General features: G+C 44.6%; 1 protein-coding gene across 2 annotated transcripts in view; it reads right to left on the reverse strand.

The window, feature by feature from the left end:
• LOC139373577 (receptor-type tyrosine-protein phosphatase U-like) overlaps positions 1–15728 on the reverse strand; it is a 271750-nt gene that overhangs the window by 36059 nt on the left and 219963 nt on the right. For both annotated transcript variants that reach the window (XM_071114246.1, XM_071114245.1), the window contains exons 14-17: positions 14231–14267; positions 4056–4194; positions 2437–2466; positions 1780–1940 (exon numbers count right to left, since the gene is read on the reverse strand). In XM_071114246.1, coding sequence (XP_070970347.1) covers positions 1780–1940; positions 2437–2466; positions 4056–4194; positions 14231–14267 — 367 coding nt within the window. The remainder of the gene's footprint in view (positions 1–1779; positions 1941–2436; positions 2467–4055; positions 4195–14230; positions 14268–15728) is intronic.

Raw genomic sequence — 15728 nt, forward strand, 5'->3', positions numbered from 1 at the left:
TACAGGAAAAGGCGGTCCGAACAGGCCCCCATTAACATTGACAGGGCTGTAGTGGAGCGTGTTGAGAGTATCAAGTTCCTTGGTGTCCACATCATCAACGAACTATCGTGTTCCAAACACAGCAAGACAGTCGTGAAGAGGGCACAGCAAAACATTTTCCCCCTCAGGAAACTGAAAAGACTTGGCATGGGTCCCCAGATCCTCAAAAAGTTCTACAGCTGCACCATCGAGAGCATGGTTGCATCACCGCCTGATATGGCAACTGCTCGGCATCTGACCGTAATGCACTAGAGGGTAGTGCGTATGGCCAATGTACATCACTGGGGCCAAGCTTCCTGCCATCCAGGACCTATAAAATAGGCGGTGTTAGAGGAAAGCCCATAACATTTTCAGAGACTCCAGCAACCCCAGTCATAGACTGTTTTCTCTGCTACCGCACGTCAAGCGATACCGGTGCGCCAAGGAACAAAAGCCTCCTTAACAGCTTCTACCCCCAAGCCATAAGACTACTGAACAATTCATCAAATGGCCACTGGACTATTTACATTGGACCCCCCCCCCCACGATTTGTTTTGCACACTGCTACCACTCACTGTTTACTATCTATGTCACTTCACCCTTACGTACATGTACAAATTACCTCAACTAACCTGTACCCCCTTTATATAGCCTCGTTATTCTTATTTTATTGTGTTACTTTTTATTCTTTTTACTTTAGTTTATTTGGTTAATATTAACTCTTCTTGAACTGCACTGTTTGTTAACTGCACCGTTTGCTTGTAAGTAAGCATTTCACAGTAAGGCCCACATGTAACAGTATAAGTTTTAACCGTCCCCCTCGCCCATACCCGGGCGCGAACCAGGGACCTTCTGCACACATCCACAACTGACACCTACGAAGCGTCGTTACCCATCGCTCCACAAAAGCCGCGGCTCTTGTAGAGCAAGGGGAACTACTACTTCAAGGTCTCAGAGCAAGTGACGTCACTGATTGAAACGCTATTTAGCGCCCACGCTAACTAAGCTAGCCGTTTCACATCCGTTACACTCACCCCCCTTTTGACCTTCCTCCTTTTTCCGCAGCAACCAGTAATCCGGGTCAACAGCATCAATGTAACAGTATACATTTAAACCGTCCCCTCGCCCATACCCGGGCGCGAACCAGGGACCTTCTGCACACATCAACAACAGTCACCCTCGAAACTTCGTTACCCATCGCTCCACAAAAGCCGCAGCTCTTGTACAGCAAGGGGAACTACTACTTCAAGGTCTCAGAGCAAGTGACGTCACTGATTGAAACGCTATTTAGCGCCCACCCTAACTAAGCTAGCCGTTTCACATCCGTTACACACACTTGTTGTATTCGGTGCATGTGACAAATAAAGTTTGATTTGCGAAGTAAACAGAAATCCTGAGAAACTGAAGATGGTACTTCTCTTAGAAGTGTGTGTATACAGGACAGACTGTTGCCTAGAGAGTTTACTTGATGTAGTTGACAGTGTGTATACTACAGTAGGTGGCACAGAGTCTACAGACTAGTGTACTTGTTGTAGTTGACAGTGTGTGTAGAGAGGGAAAAGATTGTAGCCTACAGAGTGTACTTGTAGCAGGGTGTAGTTGAGTGTTCTAGAGCATCTGCCTCTGCACAGGATCATTGGATTGTGCTCTCCTTCAGCCTCTCTCGCCCTCTCTCGGAGGTACAGGGTTAGCATACAGACTAATACACTCTTTTCTGTACTCTCTGTCTCTCTTAGGGCTCAGGGTGTTCTTGGTTCTTACTCCGTGTGTTGCAGGTGTGGGCGTCCATGAAGGAGTTAGCAGTACGCCCATCCTGCTGCAGGGTGCTCTGCTCTGTCATGCTGCAGTCCAGAGAACCTAGCTTCCTGGTCTTCTCCTGACGGTACGACATGGCTGCCTTGTTCAGCGCTACCTTCTTCCTGCTGCACAGAGCAAAGAGAGGAGAGGAGAGGAGAGGAGAGGAGAGGAGAGGAGAGGAGAGGAGAGGAGTATAAAAAGGAGAGAAGAATAAGAGAGAGCTCAAAATAAGGAAATAGCAAAGAGGGGAAATTAGTGGAAAGAGGGGGGTTGAGGTCAAGGAGTTGAGAAATTGGAAGAAAGGGGAAAAATAAGAGATTAAATTGAGGCGAGGGAGATAAAGGAATATTTGATGATAGTGGCAGGCCCAGAGAGAGAGAGAGAGAGAGAGAGAGAGAGAGAGAGAGAGAGAGAGAGAGAGAGAGAGAGAGAGAGAGAGAGAGAGAGAGAGAGAGAGAGAGAGAGAGAGAGAGAGAATAGACTGGAGAGGTATATAGAGGATGAGGTGGAGGAGATGCTTATCTCCTATAAGTGTCATCTTCCAGGACTACAGAGGGCAAGCAGGTGAAGATTGCACCATAAGGAAAAGATGGAGGGAGAGACTAGGGTGGAGTCACTTACGGGTAGTAAGAGTAAGAATAGAAGTCCCTTCTGATTAGCATGGAGAAAGGAGGAGAAGAAAGAGGAGGAGAGAGAGAGAGAGAGAGAGTGAAGAGAAAGAAAACAAAGAGACGTGAGAGGTGGGGCCATGGTAGTGAGGTGGCCTCCAGCAAGGCAAAATAAAAAAATTAAAATGTACAGGTAAATAATGAAAACACTAGTAAATGAAGGATAAAAAGTATATTGGAAGCAGGTGCTTCCACACAGGTGTGGTTCCTGAGTTAATTAAGCAATTAACATCCCATCATGCTTAGGATCATGTATAAAAATGCTGGGCAGGCCATTATTTTGGCTACAATAGCTATTCCCTGATTGGATGACGATGCCCCCATCCACAGGGCACGAGTGGTCACTGAATGGTTTGATCATGAAAACAATGTAAACCATATGTCATGACCATCTCTGTCACCAGCTCTCAACCCAACTCAACACTGGTCAGAGATTCTGGATCGGCGCCTGAGACAGAATTTTCCAACCCCATCAACAAAACACCGAATTATGGAATTTCTCATGGAAGAATGGTGCTGCATCCCTCCAAAAGAGTTCCAGACACGTGTAGAATCAATGCCAAGGCACATTGAAGCTGTTCTGGCTTGTGGCGGCCCAACGCCCTAATAAGACACTTTATGTTGGCAGTTGGCAGTATGTTTATGGAGGCAGGGCAAGCGACCATGCAGCAGATAAAATATAGCACAACTGTGACATTGACTGGCTTCCTAGCTAAATAGATTGCTTATTACTTAACTGAATAATATGCCAGGGAGCACAGGTACACATACAGCTGTCAACCAAGGTACAGTTAGCTCAACGGTCTACTGGGGGTTTCTGTCTCTATCACGCTTCTCCCTGTGACGTCCAACCCTGCTTCTCTGAAGTGCGTCCCAGCTCCTCTCCCTTCATCATGAGAAAACCTGAGGTGGTAATTCTATCTGAAAGGCAACAACAACCTTCCTCTCCAATTAATGGCTCAGCCACAGGCACCGTGTTCACAGAGCACCGCACACCAACCCAGATGCTGCTATTATATCTACTTTGACTTGAAAGGGCAATGGCTTGAAAAGGGCCCTTGATGAAATATTACAGACTGAGCGTTATTCTCCCAATATAACGTCAGAGGAGAAGAGGTAAGGGGGAGAGAAGAGGAGTAAAGGAGGAGAAGAGAGGGAAGGAGGAGAGTACACTACTGCCAAGCAGTATGTCCTGGTGATGCTGGAGTGAATATTAGAGTTTCATTCCTAGGTGTGTGTGCAGCCAATAGACAACAGACCTTGAAATTAAAAAACTAGTTCTACGCAAAAGCTTGGCAACTATAACTGCACAGCATCTCACAAATAATACCTAGCCATGTGTGCACTTCTGGAAGTAATATACTCCCCATTACCTGCCTAACTCCCTATTGAATTGAGTTGGAGTAAGCCTGCCAAGATGTGATGGAGAAATACCTTCCCTAATAGGACACAGTTAGTCACATGGCCGTTTGGGACAGGCAGCTAAGAGACAGCCAAAGATAGGCCCCTTTCTGGATCACCTCTATGGTCACAATCACAATCACCTTTACACACTCACGACCCTCCACTCACCCCTTCTTGATGATGATGACGATGGCTCCCAGCAGCAGAATGAGGACCACCAGTCCGCCAGCACAGGCCCCCAGGATCAGACCCATGTCCTCTGCATGTTGGGACACCTCCAGGGCCCTCTTATGGTCCTTACAGGCAGCTACAGGGTAAAGAGAAGACTGTTAGCCCGTTGAACTAAAGCCTAAGATTCATCCAGGACCCTCTTATGGTCTTTAGAAGGTAGCTACAGGGGAGAGACACAAGGGGGAGAGACAAGTTAGAGTGATAGTCTTCTGTGTGTTATAAAACTGTAGTAGCTTGCTGAGCAAAGGCCTAGGCATTAGCTCTGAAGAACTCATGGTTCGGGCGATGATACTCCAACAAAAGGGCCAACCTAGTTAGATTCCTCTCCCTAGTCCCTACACTAGACCACACAGAAGCCTAAGCATCCTGTAAGAAAAGGCACACAACCACAAAGACAACCAATTATACCGATGACGATCAGCGATCAAAATATCAGGAGTTAGAGTAGGAAGGCTATAGTCTCGTTCTATTTTTTTCTGTTAATCCCAAAGGAGGCCCAGGGGTATTGTGGTAGTCTGAGAGACGGGAAGGCACGGTGAGCCAGGTTATCAGAGTAAAATCAGGTTATTATCCCTCTCACACTGGGTATTATATCCACCTGGATGAATACACCGGCAGAGAGGAGGAAGGGAGAGAGGGGGGAGAGGGAGAGCTGGGGGGGGGGGGGGGGGGGGGGAGAGAGAGAGGGGGAGGGAGATATGGAGAGAGAGGAAGAGAGTATGATAGAGTAAATAAGCTCTGGCTTTGTCCCTGACTATGTTTCATGATTGGTAACAGGCTTGGATAAGGAGGAAGCTTTTAAGCCGCTAACTAACCAGTCACAGTTGGTGTAGCCAGTGTAGACAGCTGGACAGACTTTGCCTACATGTGTTAAGAAAACACACCAGTTACATCAGCTAACAGCTAGCTGGAAGTTCATTCAGTCAGCCATTTTCTATGCACTAACGTCACAGTCTCACCGTGTTCGCTGTGCCTCTACATTTCCATCAGACCTATAACAACAGCTTGAAATCTCTCCCATGATGAATTTGGAGCTCCCATGGTGTCGCTTTCCATAAGTGTTTATTGCAGACTAGAAACAGAATTGGTTGAGAATTAAGATCCTGAACCCCTGCGAGCATACGCTTAATTAAAAGGCTTCTCTCCGATGGGTAAACAAAAAGGAGGGTGAATGAAATGATCTATCACTGGAGGCACGAAGCTAAAACCAATTATCTACCTCTTTTCACCATCGCCCCTTCTTCTAACGCTTCAGCTGGATGTGGTCCTCTCTCTTTCAGCTCACTTACTATTTAAAAAAATCTCTCTCTCTATCTCGCTCTACCAGTTAGCTGCAGCACAACCAATTTGAACAGGATCCACGTCTTCTTTTCTCCCTCCCAGTAAGGCATGCTATTTTGTCTGCAAGGGGGGTAATTTTCCCTGAGCCTTAAAAGCCTGTTCAGGAAACAGAGTGTGTCCTGCAGAAATGTTGATTGCAGATGATTCTAGCTCTACTGGCTAGCTGGCTCTCTCTCTGGCCTCCAAGTACACTTTACTAATGTGTGTATGTGTGTGTGTGTGTGTGTGTGTGTGTGTGTGTGTGTGTGTGTGTGTGTGTGTGTGTGTGTGTGTGTGTGTGTGTGTGTGTGCGCGCAGATGAGTCACTCTGTCCTTACCGACTCCTGCTGTAAGAAGCACGTTGCCATGGACAAGTTTAGACCACTAAAACTTTCTGCTGTTGTGAGGCAGGGAGAGCGAGATGGGGGAGGTGGAGAGAGAGAGAGAGAGAGAGAGAGAGAGGGATGGGGGAGGTGGAGAGAGAGAGAGAGAGAGAGAGGAAAAAAGGAGAGCGAATGTATATATGTGAGAATGTGTGTGAGAGAAAGATAAGGATGGAGGATGTAAAGAAAGGTAGAGGGCTGGAGAGGACACACATTTCATCTTCATCTGCCAGTGTAAGCGTGTCATTAACCAGATATTGTGCTGGTGTGTGTGCGTGGGCCCGGAACACCTGAGGTGTGACACTAGTCGTCTAAGCGGTAGCCGCCTGTCTCTGTCCCTGTCTGTTTCTCTGCTTCACGCTTGACAGGAGCCCCAGCCTTTCATTATGCAGTCACAGAATGAGAGAGAGAGAGCAAGAGAGAAAGAGAGAGAGAGAGAAAAAAAATTGTGCGAGAGGAAAATGTTATATGTGTGCATGTGTGTGGGCGTGCTGGAGAGAGATAAAGAAAAGTTGTATAATTAGAGAGCGAGAGAGGAAGCTTGAGGTAATCTGCCTTTGGCCTAAAGAGCAGGAACCTGGACTTCACCAAAGAAATCGGAAATACAGGCATTGTCAGCCTACAAGAAACATGGTATAGAGGCGACGGACCCACTGGTTGCCCTCTAGGTCACAGAGAGCTGGTAGTCCCATCCACCAAACTACCAGGTGTGAAACAGGAAAGGGACTCAGGGGGTATGCTAATCTGGTAAAGAGCAATTCACTCTATTAAATTAATCATAACAGGAACATTTTAAATTTGGCTAGAAATTCAAAAGTAAATGATCTTAACAGAGAAAAATGTCCTGTGTGCTACCTATATCCTCCCACTAGAATCCCCATACTTTAATGAAGACAGCTAATCCTGGAGGGGAAAATCAATCATTTCCAGGCCCAGGGACATAAATCCCAGAACCGAACAAGAACCTGACACCCTCAGCACACAGGGAGACAAACACCTGCCTGGAGGTGACAGCATTCCCTCCCCCATATGCTCCCCTAGACACAACTATGTCAACAAAACCAACAAAAATGGGTCACAACTCCTGCAGCTCTGTTGCACGCTGGGTAGGTACATAGTCAATGGTACTCTTCGAGGGGACTCCTATGGTAGGTACACTTATAGCTCATCTCTTGGCAGTAGTACTGTAGACTACTTTATCATTGACCTTAACCCAGAGTCTCTCAGAGCGTTCACAGTCAGCCCACTGACCACAGATCACAGCAAGATCACAGTCTACTTGAACAGAGCAACACTCAATCATGAGGCATCAAAGCCAAAGGAAATGAATAATATTAAGAAATACTATAGATGGAAGGAATGTAGCGTGGAAACTTACCAACAAACAATTAGGCAACTCAAATTCAATCCCCTTCAGACAACTTCCTGGACAAAACATCCCACTGTAATAGTGAAGGTGTAAACTTGGCAGAAGAAAATCTACACTGTATATTTGACCTCTCAGCTTCCCTATTAAACATTTCAAACAGAAAACTGAAGAAAATAAACAACAATGACAAATGATTTAAAGAAGAATACTAAAACCTAAGAAAGAAATTGAGAATCCTATCAAAACAAAAACATAGAGTCCCAGAAAACCTGAGTCTATGCCTTCACTATGGTGAATCACTAAAACAGTACAGAAAAACACTACGGAGAAAGAGGGAACAGCACGTCAGAAATCAGCTCAATGTAATTGAAGAATCCATAGACTAACCACTTCTGGGAAAATTGGAAAACACTTTACTAAACACCACGAATAGGTATCTTTCCAAAATGAAGATGTATGGGTAAACCACTTCTCCATTCTTTCTGGCTCTATAACAAAGAACAAACAGCAAAAATATATACATGATCAAATACAAATCTTAGAATCAACTATTAAAGACTACCAGAACCCACTGGATTCCCCAATTACATTGAATGAACTACAGGACAAAATACAAACCCTCCAACCCAAAAATGGCCTGTGGTGTATCCTCAATGAAATGATAAAATATACAGACAACAAATTCCAATTGGCTATACTTAATAATATCCTCTTACAGCTACCCCCCTACTATTTTCAATTTCCGCCTGAAGACATACCCAAATCTAACTGCCTGTAGTTCAGGCTCAGAACCAAGGATATGCATATTCTTGATTTCATTTGAAAGAAAACACTCTGAAGTTTGTGTAAATGTGAATTGAATGTAGGAGAATATAACACAATATATCTTATTTGTATTGTTGTATCATCATCTTTAAAATGAACAAGACAAAACAAACATTCAGATAGGATGATGGGGACAATTTCAGTGAAAAACAAAGGAGGGCAACAGTACTTGTGCAAAGTTTCTTCCAAAATGAGTGTGCTACAAGTCACCCAGCTGTCCCACCCAAGTAGCCCAAATGTGGCCAAATTGGTGAAGTTATACATTTTGAATGGAATAACTACACTGCTCAAAAAAATAAAGGGAACACTTAAACAACACAATGTAACTCCAAGTCAATCACACGTCTGTGAAATCAAACTGTCCACTTAGGAAGCAACACCGATTTACAATAAATTTCACATGCTGTTGTGCAAATGGAATAGACAACAGGTGGAAATTATAGGCATTTAGCAAGACACCCCAATAAAGGAGTGGTTCTGCAGGTGGGGACCACAGACCACTTCTCAGTTCCTATGCTTCCTGGCTGATGTTTTGGTCACTTTTGAATGCTGGTGGGGCTTTCACTCTAGTGGTCGCATGAGACGCATGAGTCTACAACCCACACAAGTGGCTCAGGTAGTGCAGCTCATCCAGGATGGCACATCAATGCGAGATTTAGCAAGAAGGTTTGCTGTGTCTGTCAGTGTAGAGTCCAGAGCATGGAGGCGCTACCAGGAGACAGGCCAGTACATCAGGAGACGTGGAGGAGGCCGTAGGAGGGCAACAACCCAGCAGCAGGACCGCTACCTCCACCTTTGTGCAAGGAGGAGCAGGAGGAGCACTGCCAGAGCCCTGCAAAATGACCTCCTGCAGGCCACAAATGTGCATGTGTCTGCTCAAACAGTCAGAAACAGACTCCATGAGGGTGGTATGAGGGCCCGACGTCCACAGGTGGGGGTTGTGCTTACAGCCAAACACCGTGCAGGACGTTTGGCATTTGCCAGAGAACACCAAGATTGGCAAATTCGCCACTGGCGCCTGTGTTCGTCACAGATGAAAGCAGGTTCACACTGAGCACATGTGACAGACGTGACAGTCTGGAGACACCGTGGAGAACGTTCTGCTGCCTGCAACATCCTCCAGCATGACCGGTTTGGCGGTGGGTCAGTCATGGTGTGGGTTGGCATTTCTTTGGGGGGCCGCACAGCCCTCCATGTGCTCGCCAGAGGTAGCCTGACTGCCATTAGGTACCGAGATGAGCTCCTCAGACCCCTTGTGAGACCATATGCTGGTGCGGTTGGCCCTGGGTTCCTCCTAATGCAAGACAATGCTAGACCTCATGTGGCTGGAGTGTATCAGCAGTTCCTACAAGAGGAAGAAATTGATGCTATGGACTGGCCCGCCCGTTCCCCAGACCTGAATCCAATTGAGCACATCTGGGACATCATGTCTCGCTCCATCCACCAACGCCACGTTGCACCACAGACTGTCCAGGAGTTGGCAGATGCTTTAGTCCAGGTCTGGGAGGAGATCCCTCAGGAGACCATCCGCCACCTCATCAGGAGCATGCCCAAACGTTGTAGGGAGGTCATACAGGCATGTGGAGGCCACACACACTACTGAGCCTCATTTTGACTTGTTTTAAGGACATTACATTAAAGTTGGATCAGTCTGTAGTGTGGTTTTCCACTTTAATTTTGAGTATGCCTCCAAATCCAGATCTCCATGGGTTGATAAATTTGATTTCCATTGATAATTTTATTGTGCTGCTGATACCAGGTGCCATAGCAGTCTCTTTCTGCTGTAAAGCAGAGGGCCACCAAGCATGTGGTGCAGGTGATGGGGGACTTCATTTTGCAAAGAACACAGCGACGCCTTCATGCTGTGCCCTTTTGCCCCTGAGGCACATCCATGCCTGCAGAAATAAATTTGGGCAGATGAACACCACTTGTGGCAGGAGCTGGATGAACCAGCTTCAGTGGGGGATGGACACTTTGGCACTGGGGGCTCCCATTCGGAGTCAGTGTCACTGTGAAACAAAATGTTCAGTTAGAATAGTTTCACATATGAGCCCTGTATCAAAAGGTATAATAAACAGATATATATAGAGTACAGGGAACATAAGGTTGAATGTATTATTATAGACCTGCTAGATCTACTGTCTCATTTATATTATGACAGACCAGCTAGATCTACTGTCTATTTTATATTATGACATTTCAGCTAGATCTACTGTCTCCATTTCACTTTGGCCATTGTTGTGGGCCTGCCCTCCCCTCAACAGCCTCAAATAGGCTATTTCATGTGGGGGTGGGGCGGGGCGGCAGACACACGCATCTCACATTACATTTTTATATATTGCTACTAAACATTTTTACAAATCACAAATAATATTGTATATTATTAATTTCAAACAACGGCATTAGCATGAGAAGAACTTACCAGTCCAAAATGACGTCCTCTCCGTTCAAAAAATATTCCTCCATTTGGGAATCGCTAAATGAATCATCCTCCAACAATCTCTGTCTTACTTTCCCGATCAATTTCTTCTAAAATTGTGTGTACATCTGTATATCTAGACTTAGATTTAGCTTTCCCTGACTTAGTCGCCATACTGATTGATATATAAACAGCTGAAGATGCGCTTTACCAAAACAACGCTGTGCGTAACATGCGTTGCTCCTTCCGTTATGAAACTTCAATGGCGAATGACCCTCTTTACGCCGGAGTTTACTGCATGGGTTGGTCTTCCAACACATAAACATTACATATTGTCATTTACCTTAGCTCATTGGCTATCTACCCAGCTAGATTTCAAGACAATCAGTGGTCATTGGGTTAAAATACAGTCAATCAACGAAACAGCGGTCATATAATTGGTGCACAATGATGTCATTACTTGTTGTCTTCAAATCGGTTTCTTTCAGTCAATACGTCCCGCAAAATAACCTATCAAGTTTGGTTGTGTTGCAATCAAACCAGTTGATTGCAATGAAACCAAACATGACGGGAAAAGTCACGTTTAGTGTGTGTATTTACATCGAATGTGTCGTCGAAAATGGAATGAGACGGAATTCACGACACAAGCGGTTCACAAAATGTTTTGTGTTAGGCTATAAAAATGAATTTTATCAAACAAAAGACCATTCATTGTGTAACAATGAGCATTGGGATTGCAAACATAGGAAGATCGTCAAAGGTAAACAATTTATTTTATTGCAGTTTGTGATTTTGTTACGCCTGTGCTGGTTGAAATAATTGTTTTTTATGGGGCTCTATCCTCAGATAATCGCATCATATTATTTCTCAGTAAACCCTTTTTTAAATCTGACAACGCAGTTGGATTAGCAAGATTCTAGGCTTTCGAAAGATGTGAGACACTTGTATGTTCATGACTGTTTAATATGACTATTTATGTAGCGATCGGTTCTGTGCGCAGAGGTTAAACTCTATAACGTCATAATTAGCTCTGGCATCTTCCCAAATATTTGAAACTAAGGACTGATGACCCCAATCCCCAAATTGGAGAAGAAATGTACCCCAATAACTACAGTGGGATATGCATCAACAGCAACCTTGGGAAAATCCTCAGCAGATTCGTACATTTCCTCAGTGAAAACAATGTACTGAGCAAATGTCAAATTGGCTTTTTACCAAATTACCGTGACAGATCCACATATTCACCCTGTACACCCTAATTGACAAACAAATCAAAACAAAGGCAAAGTCTTCTCATGCTTTGTTGATTTGGAATGAGGATCTGCTATACAATTTGTTGGGGAAAAAACATACAACAATATAAAATCCATGTACACATACAACTGTGTGGTTAAAATTAGCAAAAAACACACACATTTCTTTCCACACGGCCGTGGGGTGAGACAGGGATGCAGCTTAAGCCCCACCCTCTTCAACATATCTATCAACAAATTGGCGAGGGCACTAGAACAGTCCGCAACACCCGGCCTCACCCTACGAGAATCGGAAGTTAAATGTCTCCTGTTCGCTGATGATCTGGTGCTTCTGTCACCAACCAAGGAAGGCCTACAGCAGCACCTAGATCTTCTGCACAGATTCAGCCAAACCTGGGCCCTGACAGTAAATCTCAGTAAGAACAAAATAATGGTGTTCCAATAAAGGTCCAGTTGTCAGGACCACAAATACAAAGTCCATCTAGACACCGTTGCCCTAGAGCACACAAAAAACTATAAATACCTTGGCCTAAACATCAGCGCCACAGGTAACTTCAACAAAGCTGTGAACGAGCTGAGACAAGGCAAGAAGGGCCTTCTATGCCACCAAAAATAACATAAAATTCAACATACCAATTAGGATCTGGCAAAAATACTTGAATCAGTTACATAAGCCATTGCCCTTCATGGTTGTGACCAACCAAGAATTCACAAAATGGGACAAACGCCAAATCGAGACTCAGAACTCTGCAAAAGTATCCTCCGTATGCAACGTAAAACACCAAATAATGCACGCAGAGCTGAATTAGGCCGATACCCGCTAATTATCAAAATCCAGAAAGGAGCCGTTAAATTCTACAGACACCTAAAAGGAAGTGATTCCCAAACCTTCCATAACAAAGCCATCACCTACAGAGAGATGAACCCGGAGAAGAGCCCCCTAAGCAAACTGGGCCTGGGGCTCTGTTCAAAAACACAAACAGACCCCCAGGACAGCAATACAATTAGACCCAACCAAATCATGAGAAAAAAAGGTAATTACATGACACATAGGAAAGAATTAACAAAAAAATCGAGCAAACTAGAATGCAATTTGTCCCTAAACAGAGAGTTTAGGGAGAGTCATAGTCAGTCACAGTGTCAGAATACCTGACTGACCCAAACTTAAGGAAAGCTTTGACTATGTACAGACTCAGTGAACAAAGCCTTGCTACTGAGAAAGGTCACCGTAGGCAAACCTGGTTCTCAAGAGAAGAAAGGCTATGTGCACACTGCCCACAAAATGAGGCGGAAACTGATCCCTTCCTAACCTGCTGCCAAATGTAAGTCATGCGTCCTCCGGTACACAACCCAACCAAGCCACACTGCTTCTTAACACAGCGCGCATCCAACCCGGAAGCCAGCCGCACCAATGTGTCGGAGGAAACACTGTGCACCTGGCAACCTTGGTTAGCGCACACTGTGCCCAGCCCACCACAGGAGTCGCTGGTGCGCGATGAGACAAGGATATCCCTACCAGCCAAGCCCTGCCTAACCCGGACGATGCTAGGCCAATTGTGCGTCGCCCCACGGACCTACCAGTCGCGGCCGGTTACGACAGAGCCTGGTGGCACAGATGACGCTGCAGTACAGCGCCCTTAACCACTGCGCTACCCGAGGGAGGCCTACAATCCCAATTTTGATAAACTCCCATATCTACTGGGTGAAATACCAGAGTGGGCATCACAGCAGCAAGATTTGTGATCTGTTGCAACAAGAAAATGGCAACCAGTGAAGAACAAACACAATTGTAAATACAACCCATATTTATGTTATTTATTTTCCCTTTTTTAAATTGAACTATTTGCACATCGCTACAACACTGTATATATACATAACATGACATATGAAATGTCTTTATTCCTTTGGAACTTCTGCGAATGTAATGTTTACTGTTCATTTTTATTGTTTATTTAACTTTTGTTTATTATCAAATTTCACTTGCTTTGGCAATGTTAACATATGTTTCCCATGCCAATAAAGCCCCTTGAATTGAATTGAAAAAGAGAGAATTCCAGTGTACCCTTCCTCCTGAACCTCTCTCTTTGCCACCACCACAGGAACAGCACCAATCTCTCCTCTCCTCTCTTCTCCTCCCTCCATTCACCATGCCAACCTGCCACCGTCAAGAACCAAATGAAGAGTACTAGAAATATCCTGCCGGGAACTCTTCTCTGCATACACCCACAGCTCCTCTGCCTGGGTGGTGTGTAGCGCCAACAGACAATGGCAAGAAGAGACCCCTTGATGTCAGGACACTTCAAATAACAAAGAGAGTGCAGGAAGAGAGAGAGTGTAAGAGAGCAGGCCTCCCTCTCCCTCTCTCTCTCCCTCCGAGTGACAGGGACGCTTTCCATCCACATCAGAGTGCATCTGAAGCATCATGGAGCATAGCAGATGTAAATACTGCTTTGCCAGGAAGTATTCTTATGTAGTCTATTTCTCAATGCATGCCTCTCAATGATGAAGATCAAAGAAGATAGAACGGAATGATCTGAACGTACCTTTACGGGCAATCCGGATGCAGTTCATTCTCGTCTCCTGAAACAAGAATGGGAGATTCATTAGCATGGGATAACCACAACCAAAAAATATATTTTTTAAGCATAGAACAGGTGTCAGAGCGTGTGTGTATCTATGTGTTTGTGTCTGTCTGTCTGTCTTAGTCACCTAGACACTTTGTGTTTTAAAGCATAAAATAGCTAATTAATGAATAAATGAATGGGTGTGTGAATGAAACGTTCTCTGTTCTCATCAACAACATCCAGTCCCCTGGCCCACCCAACCCATTACACACACACACTAGTACGCACGTACATATGTATGTGCATGTGTCTGTGCGCTACAGTGTTTTATAAAGAACTGATTGCACCAATCTGGCTGTCTTTCAAGCTCCAGAAAAAAGACATATCTGTCAAAGTAATTACAGTTCCATTCAGTGGCAGCAGCAGCTCTCAGAGCCATGGTTCTGGAAACCTACAGCTATTTATCTTGAATAATTGTCAAATAAATAATGTGCATCCCCCTTTTTATAGACTCGAAAAGCCACGTTTTATAAACAGATTGAGAAACTGCTCAAGGCAGACAGAGAAACAATAATCTACATGAATTCTAATATTCCAATGTTGTTATGAGCTGCCGTGTCAGGATGAAATAGAGTGGTGCCTATATCTCTAACTCAGGTAAATACACAACTATAATAACACCACAGTAATAATGACACACACATCAAATCAAACACACACACACCACACACACGCAAAACATCAGTCTCAATGTCAACAGTGAAGAGGCGCCTCTGGGATGCTGGCCTTCTAGGCAGAATTGAAAAGAAAAAGCTACATCTCAGACTGGCAAATAAAAAGAAAAGATTAAGATGGGCAAAAGGTCACAGACACTGGACAGAGGAACTCTGCCTAGAAGGCCAACATCACGGAGTCGCCTCTTCACTGTTGACGTTATGACTGGTGTTTTGCGGGTACTATTTAATGAAGCTGCCAGTTGAGGACTTGTGAGGCGTCTGTTTCTCAAACTAGACACACTAATGTACTTGTTCTCTTGCATCCCGCTACTCTTTCTATTCTGGTTAGAGCCAGATTGCATTGTTCTGTGAACTGAACAGTACACAGCCTTGTACGAGATCTTCAGTTTCTTGGCAATTTCTCGCATGGAATAGCCTTCATTTCTCAGAACAAGAACAGTGTTTCAGAAGAAAGCTCTTTGTTTCTGGCCATTTTGAGCCTGTAATCGAACCCACAAATGCTGATGCGCCAGATAATCAACAAGTCTCAAGGCCAGTTTTATTGCTTCTTTAATCAGAACAACAGTTTTTAGCTGTGCTAACATAATTGTAAAATGGTTTTCTAATGATCAATTAGCCTTTTAAAATGATAAACTTTGATTAGCTAACACAACGTGCCATTGGGACACAGGAGTGATGGTTGCTGATAATGGGCCTCTGTATGCCTATGTAAAAATTCCATTAAAAATCATCCGTTTCCA

The sequence above is a fragment of the Oncorhynchus clarkii genome, chromosome 18 (genome assembly GCF_045791955.1).
Source record: "Oncorhynchus clarkii lewisi isolate Uvic-CL-2024 chromosome 18, UVic_Ocla_1.0, whole genome shotgun sequence".
In the NCBI taxonomy this organism is placed as follows: domain Eukaryota; kingdom Metazoa; phylum Chordata; class Actinopteri; order Salmoniformes; family Salmonidae; genus Oncorhynchus; species Oncorhynchus clarkii.